The following is a 22,246-nucleotide window of genomic DNA, read 5'->3' on the forward strand; positions in this document are numbered from 1 at the left end:
CTGGCGTTGGTTGCCCCAGATGGGGAGCTCTTCGAGGGCTGGGCAGGGTCACGTTCACTCAGTGCTCACAACAGGTGCTCACTCAAATTTACTGGGTTGCTCAATTCAAACCGAGAATATCCTAATCTAATTTTTCTAAAGACTACTGATAATTTCACACCAGCAAAATGATCTGACAGTAACTCTTTAATTAAAATTTTGACGGGTAGAAAGTAACCAAATAAATTGCAATTCAGAGATTAACTTCAACTGACTAGGAGGATAATAAAGAAAAATATTTGGCCTTACGTCATCTGAGACTCTAAACAGAAACTATCTGACAATGGGCAGTTCTCTAGAAAGACCATCACGAGAGACTCGTGACCGTGTGGGGCTTGAGATTACACATGAGGGCAGTAACATTTTTAAAACTGAGCTCTGACCCAATGCCCAGTCTGCCAGTCAGAAGGAGGCACAGAGTGTCTTCAAGGTCAGGCTGCTGAAACTGGCTCTGGCAATCCCAAAGAACACCACGACCGTGGAAACCTTCAGGGAACCAGCTCTGCCCAGGAGAGGCTCACATGGGTCCCTTAAGAAGAGTCAAGTTGACAAAGAACAGACAGTGGGACAGACAGGACGCTGAAAATGTGTCTGCTCCTCCCCCGATACCTGACGATGTCACATTTCCAGCACTCCCCTTCGGGACAGAAGCTGCTCACACCCTCCCGGTACAGCAGTACCCTCTGCTCCGTCAGCACCCACACCACGCTGTTTCGGGCTGCGACCTGGGACAGTGGGTATGGACAGTCAACCTTTACGGCTCTGGCACAGGGGCGATCCACGCTGAGACCTGCCGGGGAGAAGGACAGGAAGCCCCCAAAGACACACAGTCAGGACTTCACACCTCATTTTCATTCTGTTTGCTTATTTTTCTTTTTTGGTATTTTGCTATATCCTTTCATAATAAGTACTTTCTCTTTTCAAGGTCTAGTCAACATAAAATAGATTGTGCTTAAATATAATATCCATCTGAACTGTTTTCAGATGCTCTTTGAAAACTGGAGGAATAACAATTCCGAATCCTCTGGTGTCCCAAAGTAGCTAAGAATGTTCCGAAAGAACGTGAAAGCCCAGTGCAGGAGCGCAGCCAGCTCCGGAGCCAGGAGGGCCCAGGCCCAGAGGAGCCAGCACCAAGGGACGTCTCCTGTGGCCACGCCCCTCGGAGCCTCAGCTGCCACTGGACCCACAGGGATCTGAGGGCTCCAGGCAACCTCTGCAGAGCACCTCCAACAGGGTGGTTCCCCTCCGCCTGCTTTGTACGTGGTACGCGGTGTTTCCACTACTAAAATGAAAACCCCGAAATTCCTAGATGGAAGGTGAGGGCCAGAGCTCAGGGTCCCCGACTCCCCATCCAGGGCTCTTCCCCCGCCTCTTTGCAATCTCTGTCTAATGAGCTTCAAGGCCACTCGTAAGGGAGCTGGCACAACAGCTGTTACCTAAAGCCCCATATTATTCCGCAGCCTCAGCCTGCGGTCAGGGCTCGGAACTCAGCATGCTCCCTGCCCGATCACAACAGCACCCTACGGTATCACAGCCCTTGGGCTGCATTTCCTCAAACTCAGCTAGGTAGGAATCACCTCCTGGACTTCTTACACTGCAAACCTCCAGGACAACCCTGGAGACTCTAAGCCAGTAGCTCTGGGTGGTTTGAGCTTGTCTGCAACCACTGCCCAGGTGACTCCTAAGGCCCTCCTCACCCCCAGGCCAGAAGCACCCTGTTTCCCCAGCAGGAACGAAACTCAGATGCCACTGGAAGTTGGACATGCGTATGCTTTTCCAGCTATTTTTCACTTCCAAGGGAGACATAGGAACCAGGCTGGAGAGACCAGGGCCGGCATGTGGCCCAGAGCTGGCCAGGCTGCCCTCTGGGCTCAAGCAGGAGCTGCTAGGATGCCGGCTCTCCCACATCTGAGAGCGAGCCAGATGTTCAAGGGCTTTCAATCTCAGAGAATCGAATATTTGCAAACGAAGCAACCGACAAAGGATTAATCTCCAAAATCTACAAGCAGCTCATGCAGCTCAATACCAAAAAAACAAACAACCCAATCCAAAAATGGGCAGAAGACCTAAACAGACATTTCTCCAAAGAAGATATACAGACTGCCAACAAACACATGAAAGGATGCTCAACATCACTAATCATTAGAGAAATGCAAATCAAAGCTACAATGAGGTATCACCTCACACCAGTCAGAATGGCCATCATCAAAAAATCTACAAACAATAAATGCTGGAGAGGGTGTGGAGAAAAGGGAGCCCTCTTGCACTGCTGGTGGGAATGTGAACTGGTACAGCCACTATGGAGAACAGTATGGAGGTTCCTTAAAGAACTACAAATAGAACTACCATACGACCCAGCAATCCCACTACTGGGCATATACCCTGAGAAAACCATAACTCAAAAACAGTCATGTACCAAAATGTTCATTGCAGCTCTGTTTACAATAGCCAGGAGATGGAAACAACCTGAGTGTCCATCAACAGATGAATGGATAAAGAAGATGTGGCACATGTATACAGTGGAATATTACTCAGCCATAAAAGGAAATGAAATTGATTTATTTGTAGTGAGGTGGATGGACCTAGAGTCTGTCATACAGAGTGAAGTAAGTCAGAAGGAGAAAGACAAATACCGTATGCTAACACATATACACGGAATCTAAAAAAACCCCCAAAAGGTTCTGAAGAACCTAGGGGCAAGACAAGAATAAAGACGCAGACACAGAGAATGGACCTGAGGATGTGAGGAGGGGGAAGCATAAGCTGGGACAAAGTGAGAGTGGCATGGACATATATACACAACCAAATGTAATACAGATAGCTAGTGGGAAGCAGCCGCATGGCACAGGGAGATCAGCTCAGTGCTTGGTGACCACCTATAGGGGTGGGATAGGGAAGGTGGGAGGGAGACACAAGAGGGAGGAGATATGGGGACGTGTGTATATGTATAGCTGAGTCACTTTGTTATAAAGCAGAAATTAACACACCATTGTAAAGCAATTATACTCTAATAAAAGATGTTAAAAAAAAATCGCAGAATCGTCCCTGGCTGACAGTTCATAACAGAGATTAAAACCTTCTCTTGGGGGGCTTCCCTGGTGGTGCAGTGGTTAAGAATCCACCTGCCAACACAGGGGACACGGGTTCGAGCCCTGGTTCGGGAAGATCCCACATGCCACGGGGCAACTAAGCCCGTGCACCGCAACTACTGAGCCTGCGCTCTAGAGCCCATGAGCCACAACTGACTGAAGCCTGCACGCCTAGAGCCTGTACTCTGCAACAATGAGAAGCCCTCACATCCCAACCAAGAGTAGACCCCACTCGCCACAACTAGAGAAAACCTGCGTACAGCAATGAAGACCCAATGCAGCCAATAAATAAATAAATAAAATAAATCTATTTTAAAAAAAACAAACCTTTTCTTGGAATCAGCAATATTAAATGGTTAAAAGATTGATATTTACATAAATCTATTATGGCCTCTTGACATCCGAAAAAGAGCTCCTGCCCCGTAATCGTTTCCAGGTACTGGTGAATCACATTGCTTTTGGAAACCCATATCTCATTTTGCTGACAGTACGTAAACACTGACTCTCATTACAGTTTATTTTTAAAAAACAAGTCCCACTGTGTCTCTTCCAGCTGCTAAAGGTCCCCCCTCTCAGGGCAGTTTCCTAGGATGAGATAAACTCCTATTCAGAGCAAATTATCTCTCATTGTTTTTTCCTGACCCACGTGTAAATAAGCGTATAGAAGCAGGGCTTTGACCTGGCTGAAAAAATCCAGCCATAAGTTAAAGGGAAAAATGATTCTAATGCCATTTCTCTGTTCTTCTTTCCTCTTCAGATCTGATACTGCAGGATAAGGGATACGCAATGGTGAGCTGTAAGGAGAATAAGATTCTGTTTCTGTGCCTCGCCAAATAATTCTATTAATTCCTGCCCTAAATTTGTCCTGGGTTGAATGTGAGTCAGTAGCAGAAAACTGCTAATAGATTCCAACAGCAAATACTCTCTTTCCAGAAGTGTTTTCATTTAAATTGACTTCTAGCTTCTTGGTCACTGTCTCTAAGCACGTCGCTACCAAAGCGCAATCACACCAGATCCCACGGGTGCTGGGGCGCCGGCTGCAGCTACCTGTCTGTAGGTACAGGTCCCCATTTGTCCTGATGATCCAGGCCGTGTCATCGCTCAGGGCCACAAACACCGCCTGGGGCAGAGCTTCGTACCAGTGACGCTTCCCCTTGATGGTCACTTTTCCACAAGCAAAGGCTCGGTTAGATTTCTGTTCAATCTTCCAGAGAAGGGCTCCTGTGGAAATAAAAATTATATTCACTGTCCAATAAATACTGAGAACTTTCACCCCCAAAAGTCCATTCTGGGTGCTGTGGGGAAGAGAGATTTCTACAACACGCCCCCCCCCTTTGCTTCTACCCCGAATGGGGAAAGAGCCTGCGGCGCCGAGGTCTGAACCCCTGCCACCACCCCCCACCGTGTGGCTTGGGGCTCATGTCTCCAAGCCTCATTTCCTCATCTGTGAAATGGGATCATCTGCCCCGTACAGGCTGCTAGGAAGGCTGCAGGTGAGGCTGTATCAAGGACACAGCACACAGAGCGGGCGCATGAGAGGCACTCATCACACGGCAGAGAGGCACCACCAGCACTGCTAGGTGTGCCAGGTGAGGGCCCTAAACGACCTTCGGGAGGCACAGTTAGTGTCCTGAGAAAGTCTGAAAGTCCTACAGGGATTCAAAGGGAGTGGGTCAATTCTGGACCAGCCAAATGGATAAGGTGCAGATGGAAAGGAAGCACTTGAGCTGGGCTGTCCCTTTTTTCACTTAGAAAGGGACAAAGAAGAAGGGGAGGGAAGGAGAAGGGCAGACAGGAAGGTGGTCTATGCAGATGCAGGTGGCGTCTAAGAAACCATCAGAGTCACCAAGAGCACAGACGGCTGGACTAGAGGGTCTGGCACGAGGTGCCAAGGGAGGTGTGGGAAGCGAGGCGGCGGCCAAGCCCGCGGCCCCCGGGGTGCCCACGCTGGACGGGGCCCTCAGCCACAGCACCAACCCTGGTGGAGACAGAGCTCCTGCTAGAGTAGCGCGAGACTGAATCGTTTGGAAACACACAGTAATTCACATAATCAGGAAAAAACCGAAGTTTATAAATGGCTGGGGAGATGGACCCAAAGGTAAATGAGAGGAAAAGAATTAAAACCCATAATTATATAAAGCCAGCTAATGGGACAGGCTATTATCTTAGTCTCTAAGGAAAAATATTTTTCAAAGAGATAAAGAGATAGAACAAAACAACCCTGAACAAACTGGTATTTTACGTAGTGACAAAGACCAGGAGAGTTAGAGGAAATCCATCTCAAAGCACAGAGGGCGAGGGGAGGTCACAGGCTCAGTGTTGTCTGCCTTGCATTCCAATGTCCTAACAGTAAACCAGCTACGATACACATACACACTTCTGTTCCACTCGCCATCCCACAAATAGGTAAAGTGGCCAACATTGTGACAAACAAGCAAATTATTCTGTATAGATGAGGGGGTAGAACCTCATCCAGGAAGCATCTGCTCCAGCTCACTGAAAATGGCCTGATCATGGCATGAAGGAAGGAAGGCATTTTCTTTTCACAGTCAGGGAGTAGATTATTCACCCAAAGCATATATATAGCTCATTACAGAGTAATTTCTAAGAAAGAAACCAAACGATCCAAACTTATCCAACACAACCGCGGGCCCATCTTCATTAGTTCAGCTGTTTTAAAGCAACACTAAGGGACTTCCCTGGTGGCGCAGTGGTTCAGAATCCGCCTGCCAGTGCAGGGGACACGGGTTCGAGCCCTGGCCTGGGAAGATCCCACATGCCGCGGAGCAACTAAGCCTGTGCGCCACAACTACTAAGCCTGTGCTCTAGAGCGCACGAGCCACAACTACTGAGCCCACGTGCCACAACTACTGAGGCCCGCGCACCTAGAGCCTGTGCTCCCCAACAAGAGAAGCCATTGCAAGAAGCCCGTGCACTGCAACGAAGACCCAACGTAGCCAAAAATAAATAAATAAATAAGTTATAAAACAACAACACTAAGAAATAGAAACAGATTTATTTTTATAAGGCATTTTATGTTAATATTTCTAAAAAAAAAAACCTCAAAAATGGAAGCTATTTGTCTAACTTACAAAACATGTTCATGTGTTACCACTGCAATTAATAAAAAACCAAAAACTGAACTGCAATTACACTATTTTCAGTTGATGTCAAATGCAGCAATCCGCGTTCTTTGGAGAAAACGCCTCAAACCTGCAGGGGAAAAGGCAAGTCTGCTAAATGGACTGGTCCCTGTGTGCTCGGGCCTCTACACCTGGGGCAAGAAGCAGGGAGCTGGGAGGCGAACCTGAGGGCGAGACTGCCACCTGCTGGACGGCATCTTCAAACTTCTGCCAGCGCAGCCCAGCGCCCGGCAACGCGCTGCAGAACAGGCCGCCTTTGTAGTCCAGGCACCAAATGTACTTCTCGGAGACCGCCAAGCTGAGAATGCCGTAGCCCGGCCCGGAGTAACCCATCCAGCTTTCTGCAAACTAACAAGGACAGAGCCTGCTGAGTTCTGCGGCAGAGGACACAGCTGCATGTGTCGTACTGTCGTCAATAAGAAAAGTGTGCAATCACTTAAGTCGGCCCTCTATCTCTCGACCAGCTCTAACAGAAACATTGTGAAGTGGGAGCGGCTGTCCCCTACAAAGACCCCATAACGTTCCTGGAAAACAGTCTGTCACAGATACTACAACCTCTTCCCTCACCTAGCGCTTACATTCAAAGGATCTGGTTTTATTCTACAGGGATACCTCACTTCCCACTTGTATGCAAACTGATTTTTTGTACAGCTAATCATTAGAGATGTGTTAGGAGAAATGGCACTACCACTATCTTTGTTTTTTTCACCATATTGTTTTAAGCGCTGATCCAATCATCGGACACGTGGCACATTATGTGGTTGATGGAAATCTGGCCAAGACACTGCCTGACTGAATCTTGTAGACTAAGGTTTAGATGTTAGGGTTCTTTTAAAAATCAAAGCTAAACAAAGTGTGTACTTTAACAGCTTTCCAAAACTGCAAAAGAAACCCATGTATTTGCACAATCACCCACACATGGACGTTCACTGCTTCACAGAGTTTGGCACCCAACCCCTCTCGATCTGGCCCTGACTCACCAGGACACACCTTACCCACCCCCCAACGCAACAAAATGTGGCTTTCCAGCTCTCTGGAGGGGGACAAGGCGGGGAGCAGTGAAGGCTGGGGGAGGTCCTCAAAGTACCAGGTGCTCTCTCACCTAGGACTTTTCTAAAGTTCTGGTCTAGAATGCCAACTGCCCACGCCCTCGGCTCAGCTGCTTGGCTCCTGCCATGGTTGGTGGGCGCCGCGCCCCTCCTGCACTTTGCTCATCACCATCGCCCGAGTTCCACTCAACTGGGAGGATCTGCACACGTGTCCAGGACTCTTGAGATCCACGACTGCCTGTCACAGGCACTGCAGCGTCCCCAGCGCCCGACGCAGAGCCTGGCAGCCGAAGGCACTCACGAAAGGGTGAATGCGCGGAAGACTGAGTGAAAGGGCATTCTGTCTTAAAACAAATAAGCAGGACGTTTCACTTTCGAGGTAGGACAGACAGCACAGCGGTTCGAGAGAGAGGGCCCTGGCCCCACTTGCCATGCGACCTGGTGAAAGCCATTTATCTGTCTGAGTCTCCACTTCCTCCTGTGAAACGGGAGCACCTAGTTTGTGGGTTTTGTTCTTCGAGCAGTATATGAGTTAAACTTGTAAAGTGCTTAGCACGGCACCTGGCACACGGTGAGAGCCGCCCCAATGTCACACGTCATTAGGACGCAGAGAATCCAGAGGCACATCTGGGGAAAGCACATGTGGCTGCATAAGTTCACACGCACGATCCACACCTCATCCACTTAGCAGAAAGGGTTACAGTACACAGTTAGTTCTGAACCCAAATACATCTACATAATAATTACTTGCTAAGGAAACAAGCACTTTTTAAAAGCCACTTTTTTAAATAAAATGACCAAGAACAGCTAATAATCGTCTTTTAATTGCACAGGCTAGGTAGAACCCGACCCAGGAAACTGGACGCTCGAAACCTGGTTTCTGTACAGCCTGCAGGGGAGCCCTGGCGCCGCTGCTTGGACGTCAGGGAGACACGGCTCCTCGAGACGCTTGTCTGCGGGGCAGCGCCTTCCCCTCCACAAGTGGACGGGCCTCTCGCCACTGGTTTCTGGGAGTGGCCCCCAGGCCAATCCAGCCATCCTCTGGGATGACTAGCACTAGCTGCCCATGCTGGGCCGGCCCCGCCGGAATCAACAAGGAGAGGCTGCTTTTGTTGGTAAAGTGGGTAACTGAGCAGGGGTGACAGGTCAGCAGGAGTCCAAGCCATTCTAGATCCCTGCGCTGGAAATCCCCCAAAGGCAGACTTCCAAACACCTCTGGCATACGGGTTTTACAGTAGGAATATAATTTCTTTGCATAAACAGAAAAATATAATCAGTTCGCCAATGATTTCCCTTAAGAAAGGAGCGCACATACCTCCTCTGACTTCAGCAGCCCGGGCTCGTCTGTGCCCGGCGGGTGCAGGTCCTGCAGGGAGCGGCTCCCTGCCAGCTCTGTCACGCTCGTCTCCGAGGATGAAGAGGGCAGCCCGTGGGCATAGATGTCCTCCTCGTCACTGGACGTCAACGCCTGGTCCCGTGAGGGCTGCTCATGGGCGCTGGCCACCGAGGCAGAGACCCAGCGAGGCTGTCGTCCTCCTGCACTCCCCAAGTCACATTCGGAAGCAGCCATTGCTTTCTGGCCTGTGTCATCGTCAGCAGCAGCGTGCCGGGGACTCGAGCCGAGGTGGCCTGGGGCCCCCAGGTGCCTCCGGAAGCCCTGCTCTTCACTGGGCTCCTCAGCGCTGGTCCCTGGAAGCCACCGCTCAGCACTGGGAGTCCAGCTGAGGCTGGAAGGCACCAGGGGGGAGCCCTGGAGGGGGGCCTCCGGAAAAGTGCTCTGGGGTTCAGCAGGCTCCATGCCCCCCACCTCCTGGGCCTCTGCTGAGCTGCCCCGCTCTCGGCAGGGTGACTGTGTGCTCCTTGGCCCACCGCTCACGGGACAGGGCTCCTCTTCGAGCTCCGCGATGTCATCACTCCCTTCCGCGTCCTCCCTCGGATGCCAGGGTGAACTCAACCCCCCGCTAGGCGGCTGCGTCTCGCCTGCGCCGTCACATAGTGGGATTTCGGTTCTTCCGTCACCTTCCTCATTCAGTGAGTCAGGGGCGGGGAAGGGCGCCTCCAAGACACTGAACGTTTCGGGGTCGCTGTATTCTGGCAGGACACTGCTGGCCTCACCACTGAGACTGCACTCCTGGTCAGGAGACCCTGTGCTGGACTGATCCACGGTGCTGCCCAAACTCGAGGTCGTGGACAGCAAGTCTGTGCTCAAGGACTGGGGGCTATCACCAGGACACTCCCAGCAGGGAGTCGATTCAAGGGAACTGGGGCAGGTAGTCCCGCTTCCACCTTCTGTTTAAAAGAAGAACGTTTAAGATTAGGTATGAATCTAGTAAGACACTAAAAAACAAAATTTGGGCTTAAGATAAAAGCGTTTTAAATGAAGGATATCTAAATGGTGAAGAATAAATCTCTAAAGTACAAATTATCCCAACGCAGGGATGTTTTAAATGGATGCAAATACTGTACACACTGATGGGCTCTGAGGCCTTCAAGAAATGTTAACTAAGAAAAACAAAGGAACAAATGGATCACAGACCAATTTCTTTTAATTATTAAAATGCTAAGGGATCTGGTAACATTTTCCTTCAATATCGCAGTGATCTTTAGCTAGAGAGGCTCAACAGGCACCAAGAAGTGAAAAATTTTTTTAAACTCAGTGTTAAATCCCGTATCTGGGAATTCCCTGGCGGTCCAGTGCTTAGGACTCGGTGCTTCCACTGCCAAGGGCCCAGGTTCAATCCCTGGTTGGGGAACTACGATCCTGCAAGCCCTGCAGCGCAGCCAAAAAAAGAAAAGAAAAGAAAAGAGAAAAAAAAGCCCATATCTGATGACATACCCTACATTAAACATAAATCGATCCATCTAAAGATTTCCATGACCTTCCTTACAGGTTTACAGAATCTCTGGTCTAATAAATGATGTACATGAATAAACAGAAATTTTTACTTAAATATTGAAAAGTATAACACCCAGACCTGTTAAGCAGGGTGGTATGTTACATTATAGTTTAATGCTTTATGTGTGTGTATAATGTATACGTATTTCACAGTAAAACTCCTTCGAGGAGGAAAGACATTCGCTTTCTGTGCTTTCCAGCGAACGGGCAGTGCTCACTCAGCAAGCAGCAGCCTTCCCAGAGAGTTTGGTAAAAGGCCCCACGGGGGCGGAAGGAGGTCGTGTGTGCTCTGCCGTGGATGGTACCTGTCTTCTTCTTCCTCTTCTTCTTTTTCACTTTGAGAGGCTTCACAATGAGCTCTTGGTCGAAGTCCTCCGAGCTGATCACACTGAACCTCTTCGAGGTGAGCTGGCCGCTCCTGCCCAGCTCGGGAGCCGCCTGCGGCCCGGAGCTGCTGTCTGTGGAGTTGAGTGAGCTGCTCCTGCTTCTGGGCTCGCTGGCCACGGAAGAGCCTCTGAGCCTCGTCTCAGAAGGCGTGGCCCCCGGCGGCTTCTCCGCACGCTGCCCTTGGACTTGCTCTGGGCATCCTGACGGCTCCAGACCGTCCCGCACTGAGAAAGAAGAGTCAGTTTTACCATGGTTACTGGAGGGAAAGATGGAGTGCTCTTATTAAGGTTTGCCAGCCCTAAATACCAGCCTGCTAAATTCAGAGAAACCAGCGAAACTAAAAGAATTGTACAACAGGTTCCAACACGTGGTTTTTGTTCTCCAGGAAGTTCATGTGTCAAAATCAGTCAAATAACTCACAGCAGCTGTCTTCTGTAAATAACTCAAAGTAAGGGACTATCATAAGGTAGAGCATTTCTCACTTCAACTCACAAAATAATAGATAAAGGTGAGATGCCTATTAAAAAAGGGCTTGGAAAAAAAATAATAATAAAAAAGAAAAAAGGGCTTAGAGGGAATTCCCCGGTGGTGCGGTGGTTAGGAGTCGGTGCTTTCACTGCTGGGGCCCCCGTGGTGCAGCCAAAACACTACTCCTCCAGGGACCTCTGAAAAACACACATGTACCTATAATAAAAATTCTCAAAGTTCAAGGAGGGAAAGGTCATTTTTCACCAGCGCAAACTCAAAACAGAGGAGTTCATTAAAGGAGTCCACGTGCGAAGAGGAGAGAGAGCAGAGCAGGACTGGCAGTGGGCTGGTGGGCCTGGCGCTCTGTCCCCACCTCCATGGACACGTCCTCCTCTCAACACGACAGTAGGAGGTTCCAGCCACAGGACCCTCAACACAGGACTGGGGGTCCATTTTGATCCATCCAGCCATCCTTCTGTTACCGAGTACCTACCGCATGCCAGATGCGTTCTAGGCATGGAGACACGGCCCTTACCCAGACAGGTGGGCATTCCTGCCTCGACCGGGGGCCACAAGTGGGGACGAGCAGGGCAGGGAAGTGACTTGCAGAAGGTCACACAAGATTACACAGGCAGATCTTGGTCTGGAGCTGCACCGTCCAGTACAGTAGCCAGCAGCCATGTAGCTATTGAAATTCAGATTCATAGACATGAAACAAAACTTAAAATCCAGTTCCTCAGTTGCACTCAGCACATTTCGAGTACTTGGCAGCCACGTGTGGGCAGTGTAGTTACAGAGCATCTTCACGCCTGCAGGAAGTCTACTGGCCTCGTGGCTCCTGGTCACTTCTCCCCTGTAAGTGGCACTGCCACTTGGTGACACTGTTAAGGCCCCCAGCTCACAGGCTCAAGAGCAGAGCTCTCTCCGTTTCTATGAAAGTTACAACCCTGGAATGATGTTCGCCCCAACCTGCCCTCTGTGACTTAAGAGGTAATTCACTCTCTTCTTGCCATCTCTTGGGAGATTATAAATTCAGGACAGTGACAGCTAGTACTTCATTTTTGTCTTTTTGAGGCTAAATATCTGGCTAAAGTGAGGCTGTTTTTTATATTCTCCCAGCAGCCAAACCTTGTATTCTAAGGTTTAAAAGACAAACGCTATAGCCATGTCCCAGGCAGGCCGCTCCCTCCCGTGCTGGAGGGAGGGAGCCCCACTTCCTGCCCAGGATCTCCGCTGCCTCTCTTGAGGTCACTCAGACATTAGCTGACACTGGTCAGAGTAGAAACACCAAGGATGGCCCTGTGGCCAAGAGACCCGAGGAAAGCAGTGGCGTGCCCACAGCCATGGCACAGGGCGGGCCCTCCTGACTAACCTGGCGAGGCAGGGGAAACAGCGGCTGAAGCGGAAATCTGGACGGTGACTTGGGGCTTGTCACGTACTACCCCAATCCTCAATTTTCTAATCTGTGAAAGGAGGACACCATTGACTAACACGCTAGGGTCTTCTTCAAACCACGTGCTGTGTTAGGGCCACGAGGTGAGTCACGAGAGCCTTGCAATCAAAAATCTATTCTTGCGTAAGGTAAGTGGTGAGGCAACGACTCCGAAGTCAAGGAGCAGCAGGAAAAGGGCCCCAGGAACGCAGTGAGGAGAGACTGACTCAACTAAGGCGATTGGAAGAAGTTATCAAAAGTGCGGCGATACCGACCGAGTCTTGAATGATAAGGGGGAGGGGTGCACAGAGCAGCACCCGAGGAGGGCAGGCCTCGTCGGGGAGACCCAGGCAGCAGTGTCAGGACAGGCGCACAGCAAGCGAGGAAGGGCCAAGGCCGCTCCAGCCCCAGGGAGGAAGGTGGCCTGGTTAGGGAAAGGCGGGGGCAGGACGCCTGTGCAACTGCCCAGTGAACTTCAGAGGCCCCACGAGGCGCTGGCATCTGTGGGCACTGCCCTCACCTCGGGCATCGGGCCCTCCCGCATGAGGCTGTTCGGAGGACTGGACGAGATCGTGAACGTTAAGTGCTTAGCAGAGTCTGGAAGGTGGTGAGCACAACGCAGTGATGACAAGGCGGGGAGGGGCAGTGGGGCAGGGGCCACACAGCTGTTGTTGCGACCACCAGGAACAAATACATAAAGTACCATGGTCGTGTGCATGCACGACAACACAGAGTAAGGTTCTTTACTCATTAGAATTTGGGCTTAAATATGAATTACCCAAAAAAAGTCAAAAGCACAGAGAATAATCAATACTACAAGGAAGAACTATGTTAAAGGTAAAAAACCGTGTCCCAGGTGACAGACTGAAATGTTCTAAAATCTTACGCATCAATCCCACAGGCTGTCTCAGAGTGTCGGACGGAGATCAGTCAGGTGGGTGCCAAGTTCTCCTTCCTACTCACCCAACCTCCCTGACCTCCAGACCCGCAGAAGCAACTCCACCAAATGTGAGACCCTGGCTGATGTAAGCCTGAAAGCAGGTAACCTTCAAGAAAAGTATCACAAACCGTCTTTTCAGAATCAAAGGAAACCCTCTGAACACCTCGTTTCGAAAAAGCTACAATCATTTAACGAGCAAAAAAATGGTACGTTTTATACATCACAAACTGTAATTACATACATTTTATAACAAATTTTGTAACAAATACATTTTATAACATTTTACAAGAAATACAAACCTATTGATGCTAGTCCTTCAGGCCTGCTTGAAATTCTTATAATGTTCCTGTCTCCCTTTAAGAAAAATATTTCATTTTCTGTGCAGGAAACAGACACGATATCACCTGATCCTTCCAAACCAGCAATTGTGGCCTGTCCAAAAAAAAAAAAAAAATCACAAAACCAGGCAATAGTAATAGTTCAAATCGTACAAGCATGTGTAGCAATCCGAATAAGTCAGACAACTGCTCTTCGTTGTCATGATTCTGAAACTCAGGGAAATTCAGTCAAAGTCAGGTAATACCTGACGGATGTGTGACTGAGTCACAACCCCTGCCAGTAAATTTATGAGACTGAGCGAGCAGTCTCTCCCCGCCTCTCGGCCACCCTCTGAACCGGTCCCCGCCTTGCTCCCCGCTCTCTGATCGCCCTTTTCTGGCTTCAGGTGCCTCAACTGGCCAGTCCAAACCCCAGCCCTGTTCCTCCACGACGTCATGCGCTCTGCTTGAATTCTTTTCCTGACCCTTGCTCACTGGGAGAGTTCCAACTTGATTCAGAGGCCGCCTCCTTGGGAAGCGTCCCTGACAAGCTCACCCTCCTCAGCAATGCCCAGGACTCTTCAGAGCTCACAGCACTTTACACAAACCCCCACCTGGCACGTCTCTCCTGGGCTGGAATGTGTGCTGGCAGGTCTAGGTCCCCTACTGTGCGGAGTCCTGTGGGAGAGACTAATAGGCATTGCAACCCTTGGTTTTGAATGAATAAGTGAGTGAGGGAGGATTCCCCTAACATCACCTGAAAGCAGACAGCAAACAAAACACAGGACATCCCTGACTTAAAAAAAATTCTTGCTTCTCAGTCAACAGTGCAAATAAGAGACTAGCTCATTATAGAAGAGAAAATGAGTCTCAGTCCTTTGTAAATTCTTAATAATCCTGACAGTAGTTTGAAAGCTTTTAATCATGTTGCCATGTAAAGACTCTCTGCTCATGACCAGGTCCTCTGTCTCCACTTCTCCATCTATAAGATGAAGTTAATTATACCTACTGGGGAAAGCCCTGGGTAAGTGCTCAGAAGAGAGGAACTGATGTACAATTATACCACATCTTGACCCCGCCAATTAACAAGTGCACATTAAGTTCAAATAGTACCCAGAAAAAGAAGAAAAGCTGTGTTCTCTACACCTGAGGAAGAATACAAAAATGTCTTTCAAAACGTTCCTTAAGAAAAGAAACAAACTCAGGGCTAAAAGGCATCTTGGTGATTCCCTAACCCAACTCACCAGTCCCCTCCCCATGTTCCAGGTAGGGAAACCAAGCCAGGCAGACGAGAGACTCCTGGTTATAGGTAGAACCAGACCAGAATCTCCCAGGAAGAAGAAAAAGGTCAGTTTTTCTTTCTACTAAACCAGTAGTACCAGGCATGGCTGATAACAATCATTAAGAAGCCTTGCAGACGAATTTCATTTTCTGTTCACACAACTAAGAAAACCCTTTGATTTCTACCGTGAAGTGCTGCTTATAAAGAAAAGGGCGTCTGTTAGAGGCCTGCTGACTTCAAGAAGGAAGAACGGGAGCAGGATGGGGGTGGGGGGTGGGGTGAGGAGATGACGTACAAAACAGTAAAAGCTCTGCTCTTAAGAATAAACTGAAACTACACAGCTTTGTTTTTTTTTAATTCCTAATTCCACCTCTGTTGGCAATAACCTCTTACCATCCTGATTTAAACAGAAATTGTTTCCTACCATGATTTAATAATGCTGGGGAAAAAAATAACGCTGGAAAGTTGTCCAAATACATCATTAAGTAAAGTGGGGAAAAAAATGGCAAAACAGTGTGGCTCCATTTGGGTAGGAGAAATAAGGGTAAAAGAACAGGGTGGAAAGAAAGCTAGAGAAAGAGCCCCCTGCCCAACTCAGTGTTGCCCTGCGGAGGCCTTGGGGAATGAGTCCCTATCTTACTGTTTCCGTCATGTTTGAGTTTTCATTTAATACCCTCACAGTAATTTGGTAGTCAGAAAACACGTGATTCAAAGAAATTATAAAGAACAAGTTTAATTTTGTGCTTAAATAAAACACACACAGGGCTTCCCTGGTGGCGCAGTGGTTGGGAGTCCGCCTGCCGACGCAGGGGACGCAGGTTCGTGCCCCGGTCTGGGAAGATCCCACGTGGCGCGAAGCGGCTAGGCCCGTGAGCCATGGCCGCTGAGCCTGCGCGTCCAGAGCCTGTGCTCCTCAACGGGAGAGGCCACAACAGTGAGAGGCCCGCGTGCCGCAAAAAAAAACACACACACACACACACACACTTTCTTAGCAGGGGACAGGACTATGAATATTTAAACCAAATATTTTTTCAAATCTACAAAAACAACCAAGCCTTCATTTGGATTCCTTGACTGGCCCAGTGGAAAAAGCAAAGCATCTGAATCAACACTGTTCCTTCTACTGTCTGAGAAATGAAGCAGAACAGTCCATAAACATTCTCTTGCCTCTAGACACCAAAGACGTGGTACAATCACTTTACTTACCTGGTTGACGGTGTCTAGAAGGTAAATACTATATTCATTCCAACTCAACACCCAGCCTTCTTGAAAGAAACATGAAACAAGCCCCAGGTGTTTCTCGGGTGAGCTGCAACTTCCCCTGTCAGAGGATTCCAGGCGCGGGTAAAGCTCGAAAGGCTTGACTCCTCCAGCAAAGACATCTTTTAAGATAAATGTGGCCTGAACGGTCCCATGGATGTCAGCCTTCCACAGCCGGAGCCCAGGCCGTGATGCGTACAAGGTTAGATCACTTTGCTTACAAAGTCCTGGTATAAAACAAGCACCAAATTTCCCAGTGCTGAAATTACAAGAAAAAAAGGAGGAAAGAAAGAAAGAGAATGGACTGATTTAAAGTGCTAGCTGTCAACCCCCGATATTAACTCTAACAAGAATTTCTGGACTAAGCCAAAACAAGATTGATTCTTTTTCGAACCCTTTTCTACAGTGTATTTTTTGGTTAACTGAACCGCCTGGCCAACACTGAGGCCACAGAGGAGCCAGTCTCTGTCTTGCACTCCCTACAGCATCCTCAGAAGTGTGCACCCCGCTAAGCACACGCAACAGTTACTGCGCACAGTGCTTTTTTTTTTAAATCATGCTGTTATAGTTTTTAATGTATGAAATCTGAAACAATTTAGATTTATCACTGACAAAGTGATAAGTACATACCTAGATCAGTTTCTTAGGTTAAGTTGTGGCTAAATTGACTTTTAAGTTCAAGGTTCTAAGTGACTGGGGGAGTCCTCTGTACCTTGAACAGCCTTCTGTCCCGATGAGATGAGCCCCTACTATAACAACCTGTGCTAATTCCTTCATATTTATCACATTGTATTTTAATTATCACTTTATCAGTCTCCCATCAGATTGGGGATTCCTTCAGGGAGAGACTACCTTGTTCACTTTGTCTTGAAATAGGTACCAAATTATTTGACAAATGAGTAATGAACAACACTTCAAATGGCATGCATTTATCCATAATTATTGAGTATTAACCTACAAATATTCTAGAATCCGATTTTAAATCCTCCAATTTATACCAAGGCTTTGATTTAGCTTATGCTAATTTTTAAAACGTGTAGCTTTGAGGCGTTTTATTATAAAAGCTGGTACTCATATACATCAATGAGTAAGAACTTAACATTTATCATACATTTACTTCACTTTTTAGCTTGGCCTTCTAGTAAATCTTTAGCCTCATTGATTTTGGCTGCTATATAAGGAGATCCTCCCTCGTCTGGGTGATTTAAAAGCATAATTCATCGATGAGCATCTCTTATGTTTCCCTTACTGGCAGCAGGGCTTACACCTAGTATTAACGATGCTTCCCGTTTTGTCATTTTGGGTTCAAACCCACCTCTGTAATAGCCACTACTAAAGGCAGATTTCGGTAGACTTTGAACAACTTGTTTTACTTGAGGCTCCATATGCTTCATGGCCTGCGAAGCATAACCCCCTGCAAATCCCGCAGCAGCAATGGTCAGTCCAACCGCTACCGCTGTACTGGCCGTGGCTCCCGCTCAGCTCCCCGGCCCCACCTGTAGCACGGCTCATCCCACCCCACCAACTCTGTGCCTCTACCCTGCACGCAGTGCTTTATCTCCACTCTCCTTTAACCCTCAACACAGCCCTGTGAGGCAAGTATCGCGACTCCCGTTTCAGAGAAGAGGAAACGGAGGCAGAGGTGACAGACCCAGGACTGACCATCCTCTCCCTGCTCTGAAATTCTGTTCCTTCTAACATCTGACTGCTGTGCTCATCCCAACATGCCAGTGAATGAGCTTTATGTCCAGAATTGGGGCAGCACTTTCAGAATTTCTCTTAAACCCATCACAGGGACCAATCTCCATTCTGATCCTCCGGCTTGGGGTTTTTTTCCTTCTATTTTTAGTATCATGAAATATCTAACACAAACAAAAGAATATATATGCTTTGAAGCCTAATAATGAAATATACACCCAGGAACCTATCCCTCAACTTTGGAAATAAATCGGTAGTCACATCGCTGATGCTCTCTGGCTCCAAGAGTCCCTGCCCACTCTGTTCTCATGTGTGAGCCCTGAATTTTGTGTTCATTATTCCCTTGCGATTATCGATAGTTTAACCACATACCTACGTACTCCTAAACACCACATAATTTAGTATTGTTTGCCTTCCATTTGTATAAAAATAATAGTACGGGGCTTCCCTGGTGGCGCAGTGGTTGGGAGTCCACCTGCCGATGCAGGGGACGCGGGTTTATGCCCCAGTCCGGGAAGATCCCACAGGCCGCGGAGCGGCTGGGCCCGTGAGCCATGGCCACTGAGCCTGCGCGTCCGGAGCCTGTGCTCCGCAACGGGAGAGGCCACGACAGTGAGAGGCCCACGTACCAAAAAAAAAAAAAAAAAAAAAATAGTATGATGCTATTTGCATCCTTTTGCAACTTGCTTTTAACTTAACATAATATTTCTAAGATTTATCCTTGTTGATAAAAAAAAAAAAGCTGTAGCTTATTCATTTCCACTGCTATAAAGTGTTCCACAATTTATTCTCCCTCTTGTTGAAGGGCATTTGAATTATTTCCACTTCTTCGTTTTGAGTAGTGCTCATTATGAACATTTCTGCAAATAACCTCCTAGTATTCAGGTCTAAGAGTTTGTCAAGGATACTTCAGAAGTGGAACTGTTGGATTGCTGGGTAACTGCTGGGCTGCTGAGTAAAAGCAGATTCAAGTTTGGAAGACAACTTCAAACTTTTTCCAATGTGTTTACACCAGCCTATACTCTCATCAGCAATCTATGAGTTCTCATTGCTCCACATCTTTGTCAAATCTCAGACGTCCACCAGAATTCAAATATTAAGAGTTTCAGTTTGGGGGCTTCCCTGGCGGCGCAATGGTTAAGAATCCGCCTGCCAATGCAGGGGACATGGGTTCGAGCCCTGGCCCAGGAAGACCCCACACACCGTGGAGCAACTAAGCCCATGTGCCACAACTACTGAGCCTGCACTCTAGAGCCCGTGAGCCACAACTACTGAGCCTGTGTGCCACAACTACTGAGCTCGTGTGCCACAACTACTGAGCCCGTGTGCCACAACTACTGAGCCTGTGCTCTAGAGCCTGTGCTCTGCAACAAGAGAAGCCACAACAATGAGAAGCCCGCGCACCGCAACGAAGAGTAGCCCCCGCTCACCACAACTAGAGAAAGCCCACACAGCAACGAAGACCCAATGCAGCCAAAAATAAATAAATTAATTAATTGATTTAAAGAAGAGTTTCAGTTTAACCCTAAGTCCTGCTGATTCTCTCTCCGAAGTATTTCTCTGATTTTGAATGGTAGAAAGAGGACTGGCTTTAGGTCGACACCTGGGCTCAATTTCCAGCCCTGACATTTAATAGCTACGTGGTATGGATCTCAGTTTCCTCGTCTATAAACCAGGGATAATAATTCCCATCTCAAAAGCTGATGTGAGGATTGAATGACAATCTATGAAGACAAAAGAAAGCAATGCTTGTGACACCGTAAGTCCCCACAAACGCTCAACTGCCTCTAATTCCACCCCTGTTACCATCGTGTGCTCCTGTGGGTGCTGGGCCCTCTCCTCACCCTCACTGCACACACAGCACACCCGACCCCCAGGGAGGCATCCACAGGGCCCATCTCACAAAGGCACGTAGATAAAGTTATCTGGGTGTTTCTCTGCACTTCAGCATCTCACTACACCCCTTTGGCACCTCAGTAACTAAATCCTTCCAGACAGGGTCTAAGGAGGACACCAAATATCGAATTCAGCTTTGAACTGAAAACTGTTAGACTAACCAAGAATCAAGATCGTTACTAACCTAACACTGTAGATCGTTCATGGACAGCTCCATAATCAGCATCATGTTCTGATGATTTTCTTTAGTGATCTGTTCTGCAAAGCTTCTCTAAATAGAGACACCCAAAGAACTCTGGCACGGTAGCCTATAACCTCTTCCTCCTGCCTTTCCTATCAAATCAATTTCTATTTGGTGATCCAATTTTCAAATCTATATTTTTCCTACTAATAAAGTCCTCTTAAAAATCTCTTATCGGACTTCCCTGGTGGCTCAGTGGTTAAGAATCCGCCTGCTGGACTTCCCTGATGGCGCAGTGGTAAAGAATCCACCTGCCAACACAGGGGACACGGGTTCGAGCTCCAGTCCGGGAAGATCCCACATGCCGCGGAGCAAATAAACCCGTGCACCACAACTACTGAGCCTGCGTTCTAGAGCCTGTGAGCCACAGCTACTGAAGCCCGCGCGCCTAGAGCCCACGCTCTGCAACAAGAGAAGCCACTGCAATGAGAAGCCCACGCACTGCAACAAAGAGTAGCCCCCGCTCGCCGCAACTAGAGAAAGCATGCGTGCAGCAATGAAGACCCAACACAGCCAAAAATAAATAAATAAATAAATAAATTTATTTTTTTTAAAAAAGCTCCTGTCACTTCACCTTAGGTGACTAAAGCGTTCATTTTAACAAACATTTAGTGAGCTCCTGAACCATGTAAGAGACTCTGCGCTGCAGGCAACGTGAAAGATGCATAAGAGGAAGGTCTTGGCCCTGTCTCAGAACGCCCTGCAGCAGACGGGCGTCTGCAAGGTGCCATCTCTGAGGCTCAGAGGGCTGCTCGAGGACTACAGACAAGGGGGACACGTTCTGACCTGGGCATCAAAGGCTACACCTCGGTTACTGAGTGGACAATGACCAGACTGAGAAAGGGGAACGGGCACTCCAGGGAAGGGCAGGCTGAGCGGGGGCCTGGCGTGGGGCTGCCTCTGAGGCGCTGTGGAAATGTGTCGGGAGCGGGTTGGGAGAAGGCAGTTAAGTTGGGGATAACTAGCTGCAGCCGGATGCAAACCGTCCTCTACCCCAGACTCGGCCACCACCTGCCTGCAGGGCGATTCTGCAGCACTTGCTGATGTCAGTCTGAATCAGACACAACAACTCCAACTTCTAAGGTCTAAGCACTGCAGGATTCTAAAATCATAAACACATTAACTTAGTTTCTTAATTTTGGTGGAGCTGATTTCTAGGAAGACCATTGATGACTTTACAAGACACCTTAATTCCCTTTATGAGCCACATTAATATGAAAGAAGTGTTGCCGGTGATCAAATTCTAACCAGCAAATGGTGATTTCTAACTTATGTATAATAATGCTGAGCACAGACAGAGAGCCTGAAACGGGAGAACGAGTCAAAGCCGGGACAATCGTCTCCACAGCCGAATGCCCAAAGGCCACCAGACGGGCACGAGGTGGCTCTGGCGGGGGCGCAGGCTCCACACCCCACACCTGGCCTGGACTGCAACACGCAGGCGCTGCCGACCCAGGACAGTCCTCCTGACTGGACTGCAGGACACAGCGATAGGCACAGGGAGGGCGCCAGCATACACACAGAGGAGAACCGAGACGGAACACACGTCGGGGGATGGCTGGGGACTTTGAGATTTTTCTAGGAGAAACATACACGCTGTTCTGTCAACCTGAGGACGTTCGCAGACTGGGTCAGGAGAGGACAACCTTGTCTTCCGGCACTCCCTGCGCCTGTCCCCGAGCCCGGCTTCCCCGCTGGCCCACAGCAGCCGCCCAACATGCCGCCACACGCTCCATCCAATGTCTCGCCAGCCCGCATGGTCCCCTCCAGGCACCCGCTAGTTCTGCGTTCCCATCTACACAGAAAGAGTCCTGCCTACACTCACTGCCCACTCCCCCTCCCTCAGCCCTTCCAATGCCACGGCCTGTGCCCCACGAGGGTGGGCACGTGCGGCCGCCACGTTGCCAGAGACAAAGGCCCGGCTCAGCCCACCTCTCGGGGCCGATCAGCGGCTCCGACACGGCTCTCTCTGACACGGAAGCAATGGAGTGCCCCAGAATGCGAGGCCTCCCCGTTCCCTAGTGACACTCACTCCCCAGGTGAGCTCCTCCGTCCCAGAGCTTTGAACACTGTCTATCGGCTAACGGGCCCCCCCCCCCGCATGCACAG

The 22,246-nt window shown here is 48.8% G+C and overlaps 1 protein-coding gene and 1 pseudogene across 8 annotated transcripts in view; both read right to left on the bottom strand.

Moving 5' to 3' along the window:
- Positions 1-22,246, bottom strand: part of TECPR2 (tectonin beta-propeller repeat containing 2) — a 95,997-nt gene that overhangs the window by 43,817 nt on the left and 29,934 nt on the right. For all 8 annotated transcript variants that reach the window (XM_067724684.1, XM_067724451.1, XM_067724606.1 and 5 more), the window contains 7 exons: positions 16,249-16,561; positions 13,743-13,875; positions 10,522-10,827; positions 8,636-9,609; positions 6,436-6,619; positions 4,176-4,349; positions 649-829 (listed from right to left, as the gene is read on the bottom strand). In XM_067724684.1, the coding sequence (XP_067580785.1) occupies positions 649-829; positions 4,176-4,349; positions 6,436-6,619; positions 8,636-9,609; positions 10,522-10,827; positions 13,743-13,875; positions 16,249-16,561 (2,265 nt within the window). The remainder of the gene's footprint in view (positions 1-648; positions 830-4,175; positions 4,350-6,435; positions 6,620-8,635; positions 9,610-10,521; positions 10,828-13,742; positions 13,876-16,248; positions 16,562-22,246) is intronic.
- LOC137218374 (mitochondrial import inner membrane translocase subunit TIM14 pseudogene) lies at positions 16,575-22,240 on the bottom strand (annotated as a pseudogene).

Source organism: Pseudorca crassidens, chromosome 1 (assembly GCF_039906515.1).
Source record: "Pseudorca crassidens isolate mPseCra1 chromosome 1, mPseCra1.hap1, whole genome shotgun sequence".
Classification (NCBI taxonomy): domain Eukaryota; kingdom Metazoa; phylum Chordata; class Mammalia; order Artiodactyla; family Delphinidae; genus Pseudorca; species Pseudorca crassidens.